Source organism: Leucoraja erinacea, chromosome 3 (genome assembly GCF_028641065.1).
Source record: "Leucoraja erinacea ecotype New England chromosome 3, Leri_hhj_1, whole genome shotgun sequence".
Lineage (NCBI taxonomy): Eukaryota > Metazoa > Chordata > Chondrichthyes > Rajiformes > Rajidae > Leucoraja > Leucoraja erinaceus.
This window is the reverse complement of record NC_073379.1, coordinates 53,824,564-53,842,723: the sequence shown is the minus strand read 5'-3', so window position 1 is coordinate 53,842,723 and position 18,160 is coordinate 53,824,564. Positions and strand designations below refer to the sequence as shown.

At 45.0% G+C, this 18,160-nt stretch overlaps 2 protein-coding genes across 6 annotated transcripts in view; one reads left to right on the top strand and one right to left on the bottom strand.

Moving 5' to 3' along the window:
- Window positions 1–18,160, bottom strand: part of LOC129695600 (zinc finger and BTB domain-containing protein 5) — a 413,756-nt gene that overhangs the window by 316,211 nt on the left and 79,385 nt on the right. The gene's annotated exons all lie outside the window — the stretch shown is intronic.
- Window positions 2,981–17,691, top strand: LOC129695603 (mitochondrial nicotinamide adenine dinucleotide transporter SLC25A51-like). Of its 5 annotated transcripts, none has more exons than XM_055632706.1 (2): window positions 2,981–3,227; window positions 15,759–17,691. In XM_055632706.1, exon 2 carries the CDS (start codon window positions 15,818–15,820, stop codon window positions 16,709–16,711), a length of 894 nt encoding a protein of 297 aa, XP_055488681.1. In that variant the 5' UTR covers window positions 2,981–3,227; window positions 15,759–15,817; the 3' UTR covers window positions 16,712–17,691. The 5 variants fall into 5 exon arrangements, with proteins under 5 accessions (XP_055488681.1, XP_055488680.1, XP_055488684.1 ...); XM_055632705.1 differs by having other exon boundaries at window positions 2,981–3,300; XM_055632709.1 differs by having other exon boundaries at window positions 3,008–3,096.

The following is an 18,160-nucleotide window of genomic DNA, read 5'->3' as shown; positions in this document are numbered from 1 at the left end:
TTGGCGCTGTTTAGAGGGGGCGGGTTTAAAACGCGATTTTTACTAGGCTGTTCCAATCGAAAACGTTCAGCCTAGTAAATCATTAACGGAAAATCGCTGAAAGACCCCGTCGCAAAAGGTATTATTAGTTTTTATGGCCTTGTATAATAGTTATAGTAGTTTAAAAACCACTCTCTCACTCCGCAACCTCTCGCAGCCCCAGGGTTTTATAAAGCAAACAATTAAAGGTATGTACCTTATTTTTACATTAAATGGGGCTTGTATATAACCCTGTATATAAAGTTTTCTATAGCAAGTAGTTCATTTTGGGCTCTTTATATCCCACAGTATTTTTCTGGGCATTTGAGGGCACAAATCCAGCGCAATGTGAACGTTCTAAACCAGCGCGTTCACAGGAACCCACTAGAAAGCCGATTTAAATTGACTTTAATTTACAGCAATTGAACACTAAATTCCTTCCATTTGGCCTATAAATTGATGTAAATGAGATTTAAAAATCATGTTTTATTGTGAATTATTTGTGAATATTATTTGGACACTTGGGCTATTTAAAAATGTTAATCATTTATTAAGAAATGGATAGATGTTTAGATCTAGGAATTGAAGTTTGAAATTAGCTACAATTGGGTAACTAACTAATTATATGCTTTAATTTCAGGTCATCCAAGTAAGATTATTTTATGTTTAAGAAGGAACTGCAGATGCTGGAGAATCGAAGGTTACACAAAAAAGCTGGTCTGAAGGTCAGACGGTCTGAAGAAGGGTTTCGGCCCGAAACGTTGCCTATTTCCTTCGCTCCATAGATGCTGCTGCACCCGCTGAGTTTCTCCAGCTTTTTTGTGTAACCTAAGATTATTTTATATTTGTTTCAGAATGCTTCAATCTATGATAACTGAAAATTTCATTCAGTTCTCTTAATTTTTAAGAAGTTATGGGCTTTTGACTGTCCACGATCACAGCTTTTTTGTTATGTCCATAGAAAATCAATAGGGAACAAGATGCTAATTTCCGAGTATGAAAATGGCCATAACTTTTTTATTACTTGAGATATGAAAGTGAATTCGGTGTCAAATTAAACTTATTGTTATGCTTTATCTGATGGGATAAATTGCATACTTGATTTTTTAAATCTCAAAATTTTGTAACATTGCTACCTAATGCAAGATAAAGCCACTAAAGTCCGATCACGGATTGTCCGAGGGCCAAAGTCAACATCAAAGTAAAAGTTAAAGTAAATTTTATTCGTCAATCTACCTCCAATGAATGAGGTAGATAGTAGTTCAGGACTCTCTCTACTGCAATAAGATCCCATGCTGGATCACCCATGACCACATTGAATGTCGCAAAGATCCTAGAGGAGCATCACAAGGCGTAGCTATGGGCACACGCATGGGCCCCAGCTATGCCTGCCTATTTGTAGGTTACGTCGAACAATCCTTGTTCAATACATACCAGGGCCCCATCCCCAACCTCTACCTCCGCTACATCGACGACTGCTTTGGTGCCACCTCCTGCACCCGCACACAACTGACTGACTTCATCCACTTCACCACTAATTTCCACCCGGCACTGAAATACACCTGGACCATCTCCGACACTTCCCTACCATTCCTTGACCTCACTATCTCCATTGCAGGTGATAGACTTCTAACCGACATACACTATAAACCCACTGACTCCCATGGCTATCTGGACTACACTTCTTCCCACCCTGCTTCCTGTAAGGACTCCATCCCCTACTCCCAATTCCTCCGTCTACGCCGTATCTGCTCCACGGATGAGGCGTTCCACACCAGGACATCTGAAATGTCCTCACTATTCAGGGAACGGGGGTTCCCCTCCTCCACCATAAATGAGGCTCGCACCAGGGTCTCTTCCATACCCCGCAACACTGCTCTCTCTCCCCATCCCCGCACTCGCAACAAGGGCCGAGTCCCCCTAGTCCTCACCTTTCACCCCACCAGCCATCACATACAAAAAATAATCCTCCGTCAGTTTCGCCACCTCCAACGTGACCCCACTACTGGCCACATCTTCCCATCTCCCCCCATATCTGCCTTCCGCAAAGACCGCTCCCTCCATAACTCCCTTGTCAATTCTTCCCTTCCCTCTCGGTCCACCCCCTCCCCGGGCACTTTCCCTTGCGGCCGCAGCAGATGCAACACTTGTCCCTTTACCTCCCCCCTCAACTCCTTTCAGGGACCCAAGCAATCGTTCCAGGTGCGACAGAGGTTTACCTGCATCTCTTCCAACCTCATCTATTGCGTCCGCTGCTCTAGATGTCAGCAGATCTATATCGGTGAGACCAAGCGGAGGTTGGGCGATCGTTTCGCCGAACACCTCCGCTCGGTCCGCAATAACCAAGCTGACCTCCCGGTGGCTCAGCACTTCAACTCCCCCTCCCACTCCATCTCCGACCTCTCTGTCCTGGGTCTCCTCCATGGCCACAGCAAGCAGCACCGGAAATTGGAGGAACAGCACCTCATATTCCGTTTGGGGAGTCTGCATCCCGGGGGCATGAACATCGAATTCTCCCAATTCTGTTAGTCCTTGCTGTCTCCTCCCCTTCCTCAGCTCCCCTGCTGTCTCCTCCCATCCTCCAGCCTTCCGGCTACTCCTCCTTTTCCCTTTCTTGTCCCCACCCACCCCCACCCCTGATCAGTCTGAAGAAGGGTTTCGGCCCGAAACGTTGCCTATTTCCTTCGCTCCATAGATGCTGCTGCACCCGCTGAGTTTCTCCAGCTTTTCTGTGTAACCTTCGATTCTCCAGCATCTGCAGTTCCCTCTTTAACACTGTGTACACTCATCTTTGGTTGGATGTGGCGTGTCGCGTTGACGTCACGCCCCTGGGGAGGGGGGGCTGTGCTTACGCTGTGCGCATAGGGGCGGGACTGCGTGCGTGGGGGCGGGGCTGCGCTACGCTATGTACGTGGGGGCGGGGCTGCGCTACGCTGTGTGGGTGGGGCCGGGGAGGCGCAGTGGAGGCGCAGTGCGATCCCAGGGTGAGGGGAGGGAGGCGGTGGAGAGAAGCACTTGGCCGCTTGGCCGTGACTTGGTGGCGGTAGCAGCAGCATCACCGACCACCATCGCGGAGAGGTGTGGCCCTGTAGCAGTGTCCGCGTGAGCCTTGAGGTGGGGAGGGAGCGGTTCGAGCGCCTGGATTCCGGGAGGCGGAGGCAAGGACAAGGCCTGTCTGTCTGTCTGCGCGGCCTGGTGAATGAGAGCAGGTGAGCAGCAGCCGGCAGTCACCGCAGCCATTGGTCGTGGATCGCAGCCCGGGCCGCTGCAGTGGGGCGCAAGGCAAGGGAGCGAGCAGGCACGGGGCAGAGGGGGCTGGGGTTTGCGCCGCACTCTTGATAAGGTGTCACTGAATTAGCAGAATGTATTCGACTTCCTCCACAGAGATTTGAACACGTCGGCGAGGCTGGGCAGAGGGAATGCTGTGCTCTCGGACATGTTTAAACGTAGCCACCCTGTCAGATGGAAATGGACAAAATCCATCGCATCATTTTAATGACAGGTGACCTCACCCTGGTGTTCAGGCCACTATTTATCCCACAAGAAATATCAAATAATACATTCATTTGTGCGAATTTGCAAATTGCATACTGGCTACTCTGTTGTCTGATTAACACAGTGACATTGTAGTAGTTCATTTGTAGCATTCATTACCCACCCTTGACAAACTGACAACAAATTGTTGTCGTAAAACGTTGGATTCTTCCTGATGAAAGTAGTGATTCTGGAGTTACAGAATTTAGACATGATGAAATAACTGATGTTTGCAAGTCAGGATGGAGTAAGGCTTGGAGGGAAAATTGGAAGTGGTGGTCTTGTATGTTGTCCGAAAAGGAGAACATGGATAGGTGATGTTCCTTAAGACTGGAGGGAGAAGAAAGCGGAGGAGGGGAGAAACAGGACAACATGTGGCAGGTGGACACGAGTGGGAGGGTTGATGGGCTGATGGTTGGAAGGAGGGAGAAAGGGGTGTGGGAGAGAAAGGGGATGTGGGTGGGTTTGTTAGCGGTTACCTAAAATTGGAGAATTCAATGTTCATACCATTGAGTTGTAAGCTACCCAAGTGGAATATGAGGTGCTGTTCCTCCAGTTTGTGTGTGGCCTTGCTCTAGCAATGGAGGAGGCCCAAGACAAAGGTCAGAATGGGAAGGGGAGTTAGACTAGTTGGCAGACCGAGTGTAAAGGTTCAGTAGAACAGTCGCTGAGTCTATGCTCGCGTCACCCGCTTTTGGCCGAAGACGTTGCTGTTGAAATCGTCCTAAAGTGTATAGGACTCACAGGGGTTCTGAAAGACAACAACATTGTTGTTGAGAATGACAGGCGTTAGAGTACCAGCATGTTTGGAATTAATATGAGTCATTTGAAAGAGCAAAAACAACTTTGTTTCAAGTTAATAAAGAATTAACTAATGGGATTAGTTTAGGGTGACTCTAATAATTTAGTACTGATCCTAAGAAAGTAGGAGCAGAATGGCATCTCATATATCAAGTGCTCAATAGGGAGGTTGCATGGCAGTCGATGTCACGACCCGTAACCCGTACTGTTCCCATGCAACGCCTTCTGAAGTACACGTGGTGAACGTCAGGTAAGCACTTACTATGGCTGTTGGTACAGCAGGCCCTTCTTCTGTCCCAGCATCTGGACTCCACGCTGACTGGTTGCACACTTGCGGACCCCAGGCCGTCTGTCCCTGCGGTCGGGGGGGGGGGGGGGGGGGGGGGGGGGTTGTTCGGGGTGCTGGTGCAGCGTGGTCTCTGGGTGGGCAGAGTAACCAAACTGTCCCCAACTCAGCTGCAGCTGACTGGGACGTTGCCGTGTGATCGGGGGTGGGGTGGGGGTGGGTGGTGGTCGGGGTGCCGGTGGGGGTGGGGGAGGGAGGGGGGGGGGGGGGGGGGTCGTGGTGCCGGTGCAGCGACGTCAGTGACTCTGGGTGGGCGGAGGGACCAGACTGTCCCCCAACTCTGCTGCAGCAGATGGAGACGTTGCCGGGTTTTCGTCCCCGTGTGTCCACTGCCCGGAGCCGCAGCCCAGCTCCATCCAGCCCCGAGTGTGAGCGCCGCCGACCTGCAGCCTGTGACAGTGTGGCCGCACAGGGGGAGACGAGGCAGATGGCGGCCGTGGCCGGACAGTGCTGACCCCGGGGGGAGAGTAGGGGCTGTCCCAAGGGATGCGCTCCTTCAGCCGCCTACACCTTGGTGCTCAGTTTCAGAGCAAAGATACTAGAGCATTTGGTTCAGAGCACTCAGGCACCCTCCACAATTATTTACAGCGCAAAAATTGACCATATGGGAGTTTTTTAACAGGTAAGAAAGTACGCGTTTCGTGTGTTAACAGTGTATGCTGGAGGCTGCCATGTCCTCCAGAAGGATTGAGCTGCTCCGTGCTTCATGCCCTTTGACCCGATTACTTTACGTGCAACCCCCCCTATACTGTTAGGTCCTGAGGCCTTGGTTTTCAGTTGGTGTATGGCCTTTTCAACTTGTCTGACAAGCTGGGTGAGGTGCTGAGTGTTTTAGATTACCTTCTTAGTGCTGAAGAATGTGCACCTTGCAGTTATCATAAAGTTTCTGACCCTCCATTCCATATACCATTGTTTTATGTCATGGATATTCTGTGAAACCTTGATCTGCAAATGCCTGTAAAGCTGCTTCTTTTCCTTTCAGGCATGATGGAGTTTCCGATCTAAGAATGCTTTATATCTACGGTTCATTTGCCTCATGACTGATTCATCTCAAATCAGTCCTGATATTTACTGGTGGAGGTGTTCTTCACAGTTCCTAATTAGGATGAACCAGAATAATCAACATATGAGCTTGTTGGTTGGGGGTTCTCAGGTTATCTGTGAGGTAGTGTCTGGATTTTATGTGCAGAATTCATGAGACATTTTTTTCCTAAGGCAATGTTTTGTTTTGCTGCTGTTGTTTTTGGGCCAGGCTAATGGAATTACTGAGCAAGTTTGGCAGTGGATCACCCAGTGTTCATTGTAACCTGTAAAGACATTTGTGAAACAGTATGGTCACAAGATTGCTTTGAGCATTTTGACAGGTAAAAGATTCCTGGAGTTGACTTTCCCCTCTATCTCATTAACAATCACAGCTTGCCAGAGGATTGTTTTAGTTGTAGAAATACAGCATGGAAACAGGCCCTTCTGCCCACAGAATCCACAATGATTATCGATCACCCTTTCACACTGTTTGCATGTTATCTAACTTTTTAACGAGTTGCTACACATTTGGGGCAATTTCATTTTTACAGAGGATCTTGAAATAGTCCACTGAGACCGCATGCAAGAGTCACCAGCTTTTGGTGCCATTTTGGGCTGGGGTTTTTATAAGGTCAGAATAGAATTCCTCTAGTTACATTCACCAACATTGGGAATGCTTTAAAAATGAAATAATTGTAAAAATCTGCAAAATCATCATAATCATACTTTATTAGCCAAGTATGTTTTGCTCCATACAAATAATTTCATTTGCCATATAGTCAGTCATACTAATAAAAAGCAACAAAACACACAAAATACATTTTAACATAAACATCCGCCAGTGACTGCTCCTTATTCTTCACCATGATGGAAGGTGAAAAAAAAGTTAATTCTCTTTCCTTCATTGTTCTCACTCGGTCGGGGGCCTCGAGCCTTCCGTTGACAGAATGATCTTGACTCCAGTCGGCGGCAGGCCCTCGGCGTCGAGGCGATCAAGCTCCTGCTTTGGGGGGTTGTCAGCTCCCTGCACCGGGCAATCGGTCCCCGGGTCAGGGCTAGTCGAAACCTTCTATGACTTTGGAGCTCCTGACTCGGTCTCTACCTGAGACTGTGAGCTCCGCGATGTTGAAATCAGCAGGCCACTGTTGGAGTGTCGATCCCAGGCAAGAGATCGGACCCAGATGGTGTCAACGCCCTGCGGTGGGGCTCAAAGTTTCCCTGACCCCCTCCTCCACTCCGCACATAAAATAAACCAGAGAACATTCAAACAAACTTTTAAAACACACTAGAAATAACAAAAAAAGACAAAAGGACAGACAGACTGTTGGTGAGGCTGCCATCGTGGCGCCACCCGGTGGTCAATAATGAAGATACGTCCAAATTCAGTTGTCCTCAACAGGATCCCAAACCATTTTTTCCTGTGATCTGTTCTCTGAATGGATTCCATCCACCTAGGGAAGCAATAATCTTGAGCTTGATGGTAACTTCACAAAAGCCATTGACTCTATTCGTCAACAGCACCCAGCTTGGGTTTAGCTGCCTGCAGAAACTTGTCTCCATCTTGTGTCTCATGCACAAGATGCAGTTAAAACAACTAATTTTTTTTTTTTTAAATGGGTCTGATAAATCTAGTCTCAGTAAAGTCTGGTCAAGCAATTCCCCCAATGACTCAATGTTTGGGGAGTCTGCATCCTGGGGGCATGAACATCGAATTCTCCCAATTTTGTTAGTCCTTGCTGTCTCCTCCCCTTCCTCAGTCCCCCTGCTGTCTCCTCCCATCCCCCAGCCTTTGGGCTCCTCCTCCTTTTTCCTTTCTTGTCCCCGCCCCCGATCAGTCTGAAGAAGGGTTTCGGCCCGAAACGTTGCCTATTTCCTTCACTCCATAGATGCTGCTGCACCCGCTGAGTTTCTGCAGCTTTTTTGTGTACCCCCAATGACTCAGCACTTTTCTTTAACTTTGCATCATATTTCTAGCAGCCATCTGCATTAGTGGTGCTAATTTTGAAAGGGAAACTGTTCAGTGTATGTCACCCTCGCTTCAGTATCAAGGTCATAGCAACTTGAGCTGCAGTACAGAGACGGTGCTTTGTATCTGTGCATGTTAAGGGGTTGAGCTCCAAGTCATTGAATCATTCACTAAAGCATACAAGGGAATAGACCTATTTGACATCTATAAAACAAAGATGCTCTTTTATCCTGTTCTGGTTATATTAATGCTGCTCTTCAACAATAAAGACCTTTAGCGATACCAAGAAAATGTAGAGCCCATATCTTCAGAATGACCTTTTAGTGAAGGCACACTTTGATGAAATTCACCATCACATTCATTGTGCCAGTACATATTAGGGCTCCCCAAGAAAAATAATATTTGTAGATCTATTTATAGATCAAAGTTGCAAAATTTGTAATCAACTGGTTTTCCTGTATACTGAGTCATTAATTACCAGTAACACACACCTTAATACTCTGGAGAAATCCCACTAAATATCATGCAGGGCTCTCCAAATCTACTGGCTTGATGTGTAAACCAATTTCAGACCTCACCAATTTGAGAAATGTCAGGTGTGCTTTTTTGGGAAATTTAACCAACCAAATACTGTATAGCTGAATCAAACCTTGTCGTTCACACAATCATTCCTTCTTAGCTACTGAGGCTGACCTGGTGGTGAAATTCTGAAGTATGGCACCACCATCATCAAGACCATCCTTTTTAGTTCAGTTTAGTTTAGAGATACAGCGCGGGAACAGGCTCTTCGGCCCACTGAGTTCACGCCGACCAGTAATCCCCGCACATTAACATTAGCCTACACATACTACGGACAATTTACAATTATCTAAGCCAATTAACCTACAAACCTGTACATCTTTGGAGTGTGGGTGGAAACCGGAACTCTCAGAGAAAACACACACAGGTCACAGGGAGAACGTAGACATGCACCCGTAGTCAGGATTGAACCCATGTCCCTGATGCTGTAAGGCAGCAACTCTACTGCTGCTCCATCTCTGCTGCCCAAGGAAGTCCATACCTCCATCTCTGTCCATGGTTTAATTTCAATTCTGCTTCAGGGCAGCTCCTGTTATAAGTCGCATCCTCCCTTTCACCCTATATTTGACTTTTCTGTTACTATAGTTTTGCCTCCTAACTTCACTACCCATATAGTTTATAACTAAGCTTGCATCCTATGTAGCAGCATATTACATTTGCCCATCTCTCCTGTGCTTTTTGCCTTGCATTATCATGTAGTCTGGTAATACACAAGGCTCAAAGAGTCTATTCTATTGATGCTGATCATTGACACATGTCTAATTATAATTGCTGCTCCATTGGCAGCCATATCTTCAGTAGCCTAGATCCTAAGTTCTCAAGTTCCCTCCCGAAAGCTCTGCTTCATTACTCTTTCCTCTTTAAAGGTGTTGTTCAAACCTTATTTCTTTGATTATTCATGTTTTTATGTTTGCCCTAATATCTAGACGTTTTTACCAAATTGTTTCCTGAAAATCCTTGGGACATTTCGTGACATTATAGGTGCGGTGTAATTGCCTTTTGTTGTTGACATTTTTTTGTTTAGCCTAATCTGCGATAGTTACTTGCTGCGGGTACTCTATCTGACTGCTACTGTGACCATGATGCGTGCAGCTGCACCTGTGACTTGTGGGGTGGGTGATGCAATTCTAAAGACCTTTTGTCATTGCTACTGGTGGGGAGGGATACATCGTTGCTAGCGATTTTGACCGACTTCACTTTGTACCTCTTTATAACATGCAAGCCTTGCTACAATTGATGGGTGTCTGCGTGGTTAGTCTGTCTCTTGGTATCCTTGATAGTTTTGTGAAGATGGTATCTAGATTTCCTCCACAGGTTGGGGTCAGCCAATATGAATAGGGAGGTTTCACGGCAGTCGGGACACGACCCATGACCCGTACTGTTGCTACGCTACTCCAAATGGATTACACGCGATGTACTGCAGGTAGGCACTTACCATTGTTTCCAGCATAGCAGGCCCGTTAAAACTCGCTGAATTGTCAATTTTTGCTCTGTAAATAATTATGGAAATCGGGATAAGCGTGTGAGACATTTATCCTACTTCAGAATTTTTTTACATTTTTTACATACAAAATGAAAAATCTGAAGAAACATTTACAGCCAGATTTATCACTTCTGAGAAGTTTTAGATACCAAAGGAATCAAGAAAAAACACAAATAATGCCTTACTTGATGAAATGCAGTGATCAAACGCGATAATTCACAATATTTTCAATGTTTACCAAGCACTTTAGCTGCTGTAGTCCCTTCAGTTCTCGCTTCTCTATACCTTCATTTCACTTCATGTTTGGAATTCTAAAGTTGGGTACATGTCTCTCACACTTACCCCGACTCCCACAGTTTTTTTCAGCACAAAAATTCAACATTTTGGCGGTTTTTAACAGGTAGGAAAGTACGCGTTTCTAGCATTAATAACATATACCGGAAGTGACGGATGTCTTCCAGTTGGATTTAGCGGCTCCATGCGTCGAGCTCTATGACCCAGTGACCTTTCGTGCAACCCCCCTATACCTCATACTTGGACTTCAATAAGGAATGAATCGCATGGTTTCCAGTTGGGGAACACACAGATTGATGTCTGTGACAGGTAGAGCACATTTAGATTGGCTGCTGCGTTCTTGAATATGGACCAGTCCACCAACTCAAAGCAGTTATGTACGAGATCATCTGTTTCTCCATGTGACTTTCTGTACCAGTTCCTCACACTTTATTGTCAGCTTGTGAGCAGGGAAAAGGAGCACAGTCTAAAAGTCTGACTTTCCAAAATGCAGATGGGTGAATGGAGCAGGTAGACATCTTCGTGTTGCTGTGATTGGGAGTCTTTGGACCTCTTGTGATACAAGAAAAATGTAGATAGAATTTTGGTTGCACAATCTTGAGATTGGCCTAGTTGAAGGCCCTGGCTATGAGGTAGGATATTCTATTTCAAGGCTATTTGTTGCGGTGTACAGTTCATTCAGTACAAGCTTCCTGTCGCACTGCACGGGATGTAAATTACTATAAGGATAGCCAAAGTGAATTCCTGCGGCACATAGTAGGGACAGCGCTTTATCATAGATATTCTAGGTATGGCGCATGGGACTGCCATGTGTGGTTCGATCCTGACTACGGGTGCTGTCTATGCGGGTTTGCACTTTCTCTCTGTAACCACATGGATTTCCTCCCATGTTCCAAAAAGCTCCAGGTGTGTAAATTGTATTGTATTGTATTGTATATCTTTATTGTCATCTCCTGAGTATTCACATACCCAGAGGAAACAAAAAAAAGTTGCTCAACCAGTGTCCATTCAGTGTGCATTAAAAATAAATAGAAATAAAAATACATGTATCATGAACAAATTTAACACTCTACTAAACATTCAACAGGCGTTCCGATCGGCAGCGACACAACAGTGGCTCTGCTGCAGTGTGTCCAGGTTGGTGGTTGGTGAGCGATACTTGGCTTATGTAAATTGGCTTCTGTAAATTGCCCCTAATGTGTAGGATGTGAAAATGGGGTAACAGAACTAGTGTACAGGTGATTGATGGTAGTCATGGACCTTGGGCTGAAGAGCCTGTTTCTAGACTGTATCTATACATTAAACTAAACTTGGGTTGTATGACAGTCAGATGAAGCAGGGGTGAGCCTTATCTCTGTCCTCAGTTTGCTAAGGTAGGTGAGTGTAGCTTTAGGTTCATCCAGCTTGTTTTAATTGATTGAACGTTTTCCTGTAGTTTCAGATTCAGATTCAATTTTAATTGTCATTGCCAGTGTACAGTACAGAGACAACGAGATGCATTTAGCATCTCCCTTGAAGAGCGACATAGCAAACGATTTGAATAAAAAAAAAATAAGTGTCCGGGGGGGGGGGGGGGGGGGGGGGGGGGGGGGGGGGTGATTGGCAGTCACCGAGGTACGTTGTTTAGTAGAGTGACAGCCACCGGAAAGAAGCTGTTCCTTGACCTGCTGGTTTGGCAACGGAGAGACCTGTAGCGCCTCCCAGATGGTAGGAGGGTAAACAGTCCATGGTTGGGGTGAGAGCAGTCCTTGGCGATGCTGAGCGCCCTCCGCAGACAGCGCTTGCTTTGGACAGACTCAATGGAGGGGAGCGTGGAACCGGTGATGCGTTGGGCAATTTTCACCACTCTCTGCAATGCCTTCCGGTCGGAAACAGAGCAGTTGCCATACCATACTGTGATGCAGTTGGTAAGGATGCTCTCGATGGTGCAGCGGTAGAAGTTCACCAGGATCTGAGGAGACAGATGGACCTTCTTCAGACTCCTCAGGAAGAAGAGACGCTGATGAGCCTTCTTGATCAGAGTAGAGGTATTGTGGGTCCAAGAGAGGTCATCGGAGATGTTGACTCCCAGGAACCTGAAGCTAGAAACACGTTCCACCTCCGTCCCGTTAATGTGGATGGGGGTGTGCGTGCCGCCTCTGGACTTCCTGAAGTCTACAATGAGCTCCTTGGTCTTCTTGGAGTTAAGGGCCAGGAAGTGTGAAAGACACACTGGTCTGCAGTATGCTGGGTACGGACCACGTTGTTTCAGTCTCGCCTGCAGACCAGTGTGTCTTTCACACTTCCTGGTTAAGTATCTGCTTCTAGGCCGGGTCCAGGAGTTCGCTGTTCCAGAAGCAATTCATTGTATGACATTCTATGTGGCTAACATTTATGTACAGGAACTGAAACACAAAAAAGCTGCAGATGCTAGAAATTTGGAATAAACGGTTAACATTTCAGGTCTACGACCCTTCATCAAAACACAGATTCTGATGATGGGTCCTAGTTTTAAAATGTTGACTGTTTATCTTTCAACAGATTCTGTCTGACCCAATGAGTGTTTCAGAACTTTTGCTTTTTTAATATTAATGGACAGGACTTGAGTATTTCACAGGACCCAGTTTGAAAATCTGTAGGACAAGCTTGTAAACTAGTATACTTGTGTTCTGGCTTTGAACCACAGTCTCTTGGACACTGTACTAAAGCACTCCAATTATTATTATTGTTATCATTTAGTGTTATTAGTTTTGCTGGGTTTACCATTACCAATGCTCAATGAACCATAGTTCCTGAAAGCTCTCAATCATCAGTGTAGAAAGGCACTGCAGTTTCTGGTTTACACTGAAGATAGACACAAAATGTTGGAGTACCTCAGCGGGACAGGCAGCATCTCTGGATAAAAGGAATGGGTGATGTTTAGGGTCGAGACCCTACAAACAAAGAATCGGGGAAGATGGATATGAGAGATATGGAAGGGTAATGTGTGAAAACGAGAGATCAAAGTGTTTTCTCAGACAAACAGCGGTGCTTGCTATTTAACAAATGCCCCAAGAGGTAAGGCTATTTGCTTTTTTTCTCCAAGTAGTTTTAAAAACCTCATTAAAGCAATTTTCTTAATACATTGGAATCATCTGGTCTTGCTGCCTGTATTAATGTAGTCCTTGAGTATATTGTTAAAGAGAAAACTAAACAGCTAACAGCTCAATCTGCATTCACAACTTAACTCAGATGACCATGTACAAATTGAAGTAAGCTGCTATAAAAAACTTCCCTGTTCCATTGTTATCTTTTTATTCCTTTCATTCTTCCCTGTTATTTTGTAATGCTTTTACCCTAATTTGTGAGTATTTGGACCCAAAGCTCCAATAAGCGAGTTTGGCATTCCGAAAAACGCAAGGAATCATGGGATTTGTCAAAGGTCATTTGGAAAAAAAAGGGAACGGGGGTGCCTGGTAGTGGGGGAGAGCAGGGTGTAACAGCGAGAGCGAGGTGGCAGATGCGAGTGGGATACGGGTAGAGACTGGACCGGCGGAGAGATGGTGAGTGGTAGGGGAGAGAGAAGGGGGGTGAAAGACATGCGTGGGGAGACGAGAGAGGTTTCAGTTAGACAGACAGCCACTGGTAAAGCCATAGCTCGTTGCTTCTAGGAGAGTCAAGAAAATGTCTTCAATCGAGAGAATGCAACTTCAGAACCCCCTTGTCTTGACCGCATGGCTTTATTCCGAAGCCAGTGAGCGAACGGAGAGGCAGCAATGAGATAAAAGTCATTGCAACTGGTCTCTTGTGCGGCACTGCACGTACAACTGAACTTCCAGCTCCTAGCCAACGCCAAAATCCGAACGATTGTAAAGATGTGTATCACCCACATATCACCAACAAGGCAGTTCCATGGTGATACAGTGATGCCATCGACTCTCTGCACAGATAACTGTTCCCCAGTCAGCCAGCCCCAGAGCAACTAGGAAACGCCACCCTGAGCAAGCCAGCCTAGGGTAGGGCAGACCGAAGAAGACCCACAAGCTTTTTCTTTGGAAAAGTTATTCTGGAAGGGGTGGCAAGCGCTGGAGATTTCCGCGGGCGCAAGGAACAAATGACCTAAAGTTTGTGTTGAGTGAACTGAGTGTTTATTCTGTCCCCGTCCTCGCCATACACAGTGTTCTGTGAGAGTGGTTGGATCCCATCTTCAGCTCGGCCAACGTCGGTCATGTTATCCAGACAGGCGGTGGGGGATCAGGAGGTGATGTGAGGCATCGGCGATGCTCTGGAATCCTAGCCGGCCGCTGCCGAGCAGTAGGGTCGAGGAGGCAGCACCTGACAGGTGAGCGGCCTGCGGTAGCTGGTGCCTCTCCACACACAGCTGGAAGAACTGACACCTCTACTCCCCGGGTCAACCACGGCACAGAAGTATAATGTGTAAGAAGTCTGACGGAGGGTCGTCTATCCAGAGGTGCTGCCTGGCCCGCTGAGTTACTCCTGCATTTTGTGTCTACGGTACAGAAGTGCATGGTGCCTTAAACTATGCGAAACGGAACCCACCAAATGCCCTTCAACAATAAGGCACTGTGAGGTTGAGCGTTTGGTAGGAATTGTAGTTGAGCGTTTGGGAGGAATTGTAAGCAGCAAGGGGGAAGGTGAAAAACAAAGTGCTGGGGGATATCAGCGGGTAAGGCGACACATCTGTGATGTGCGACAGACTATATTTCAGATCGCGACCTTTCTTCAGATCAGGAATACGGTAACTTCAGCAGAGCAATGCCTTTGTAATTCACCAAATAAACAGAACAGTAAAAACACTTCTGTCGGAATGAACTGCTGGTTTACACCGAAGTTAAACACAAAAAGCTGGAGTAACTCAGCCGCTGAGAATGTTTATCTCCAGTGACCTATGACCTGGGCATGCACAGTTGAAATACCGAACTCGCTTATTCTTTTCAAAGCCCTTGATTGCTTCACCTTGCCTTCCTTGAAGGCTTGCCTAAAAGTCACCTTCTTAACATGCATTTTGATGAATCATACTTTCATGTTTTCATGATGCAGTGTCTGATAACCTTTGTGTCCATGAAGTACCTAGGAATGTTTTCAAACATTTAAAGCCATTATAAATTGAAGGTTATGCTCCTGTGCAGATTTTAGCAAAGGTATAACAAATCATCATACTTTTTGGTCGGAAATAGTGTAAGAAATGATCAATACAGTCGTGGCAAAGGTACATGTTCATGTTTAATTTGCACCACATCTTCATCTGCAGTTTCTGCATACCCATTGATATCTCATCCAGCAAAATTATGGTGATTTCAGCGTAATATTGTATTAACAATTGTTCTATAGCTTCCATTTCTGATCCTGGTAATGGAGTATGCTTGTTATATTTGAATGCTTTCAGTATTCAGATTTTATGGCAGGTGAACTTCCCCCTTTTAATACAGTGCCGATATTATTTTTTGTGCCTACCTCCAGAGAACAACAAGTCTTTTTTAATGTCCTCTATAAAAATCTGCGCCATGTACGAATACAATGTTGCTTTAAAGTGTCTTTGTCGATTATGTGTTGTAGCCTCGGTACTGGAACTCGAACCTATGACCTTCAAACTGAGACGACAGTATCTTGTATTCTACTTATAAACTCGGTGACCGCTCAATATAAAATTATGTTTTAAGGCTAGGGCAGAAATTATTGTCTTTATTTCACAGATATGAATTCAGCTGTTCACTGTTCAATTTTTCTTCTCACAGGACCATGTGGCTAATTGATAATAGTATCATGTACCTTGAAGGATAAGCACTTGCAACACATGGATACTGAAGCACAAAACGGATCAAAGGACCTTGTCTTACCCGGATCTAAGCAGGATTTGGCGCAACAGATCTCTTGTCTGGGCCCGACTAAGTACTATATCTGTGGCTATTTTGCAGCCTTCACTAATATTGCTACCACTTTCCCTATACAGAAAGCGTTGTTTCGGCAGCAGCTATATGGAGTAAAGACATTGGAGGCTGTCCGTCAGTTAAAGCAGGATGGCTTTCGCCTTCTGTACCGGGGTATTCTGCCTCCGCTCCTCCAAAAGACAACAACTGTGGCATTGATGTTTGGCTTGTATGAGGACTTCTCATGCCTCTTGAAGAGAACAACTGATGGTCCAGAACTTCTGACTCGTAGTGTTTCTGCAGTATTGGCAGGGACAGCAGAGGCAATGCTGACACCATTTGAGAGAGTGCAGACTTTGCTGCAAGATCACAGACATCATAGGCGATTCACCAATACGTTTGATGCCTTTAAAGCTTTGAAAGCCTATGGTTTTAGGGAATATTACAGAGGACTTCTGCCAATTCTCCTCCGAAATGGACCTAGTAATGCATTGTTCTTTGCCTTGCGAGGGCCTATCAAAGAATCCTTACCGGAAGCCACTACGTACAGTACTAATGTGCTCAATGACTTCATCTGTGGAGCAAGTCTGGGTTCAATGCTTGGAATAATGTTTTATCCGATTAATGTAGTGAAAGCACGTATGCAGTCACAAGTTGGAGGAGAATTTCAATCTTTTACAAAAGTCTTCATGACAATTTGGAGGGAAAGGGATGGCAAACTATCCAATGTAATGCGAGGATGGCACCTCAATTATCACCGGTCAATTTTATCATGGGGCATAATCAATGCAACCTATGAAATTTTGCTTAAATTGATCTGACAGTATTTTAAAATTTGATCCTTAGCTGGAGCTGCATATTTTGTTTTGGTATTTGATGTCATCCCCTGCGCCACCAATTGTGCAGAATTTCCCTTCAGTTCCATGGATCAAATGCACTTTGCCCATCTTATTTAATGCATGGGGCAGGAAGAGATCTGGTATCTACTAATGACCAAATCTGAGTATATTCTGGAGTTACCTGGTTTTCATTTACTATTGAAGTAAGAGGGAGAGTAAAAATCACAAACCAGGTGATGGATACAAGTGATTATTCCATCAAACCTACCTCAAAGAGGATGGTTCGTATCTCTTCTGAACTCTTGGAAGTAGTTAATATTTTATGTCTTTAATCTTCATTTCACTCAGATTCTGTATAGAACTTGCATTATGATTTGAAACTTTGTCCGTTTCTAAAAGAGCCTCAGTTATTTTTTTTAAAATATGATTTTTTTTTTCCAAGGTTCAGAGATGTTTTATTGATTACTAACTGGTTGCTTTTTTAATTTTGTCATAAACCACATGTTCAACAATTTCAACTTGCCTTTAACATGGTTTATACAGTGTATCATTGAGGTGTTTAGGGTAACATTGTCACATCAATTTTTGCTTACCCGTGCGACAATTCGAACAGTTCCCTGTCTGTATGCTCTATTACCAGCTGTTACATTTGTGCTGTTGTTGCCACTATTATTTATCACGTGCTGATATAGACTGACCGTTTTCCTTGCCAAACTACTGTTTCTAAGTGACCACAATGTTTTTTAGATTAGACAGTACTGCATTCAAGTACAAAGTTAATGGTCCCGTGAGTACTTATTCATGTGAAGCAGTCCACCATAACGCTGATTGCTTCAGCAATCTTCCCCATAGAGGTTTAATTTGTTCTATGTATATAAGAATCACATTTTTATCTTGTTGAGTAATCAATTTTTGCACCTTTTTGCTGAAAATTCTATTAAAGAATATGGATACTGAGTGCTTATTTCAATTTTGTGTATCTTTTCTGTTGCTTAAAAGTAATTAATGATTTAAACAGATATTTTATTTTGGTAAAACGTGGTTATTGAGGCAAACTCAATTGGGATGCAGTAAATTATAACCAATGTTCTGCCCTTCCTTCCTTCCTCCCCCCCCCCCCCCCCCCCCCCCCCCCCAAAAAAAAAAAAAAAGCATGTGCAGAATTTTTAGTTTGTATTTTAAGTATCCGGAATTCTTGTTTTTGCTAGGCAAAGGAGCAGTATTAGGCCATTTGGCCCCATCGCGTCTACTCTGCCATTCAATCATGGTTGATCTATCTTTCCCTCTCAAACCCATTCTCCTGCTTTCTCCCTGTGACTTTGACACACTTAATAATCACAAATGATAATCCACTTTGAAAATGCCCAAAGACGACCTCCACCTGTTTATGGCAATGAATTCCACAGATTCGCCACCCTCTGGCTACAGAAA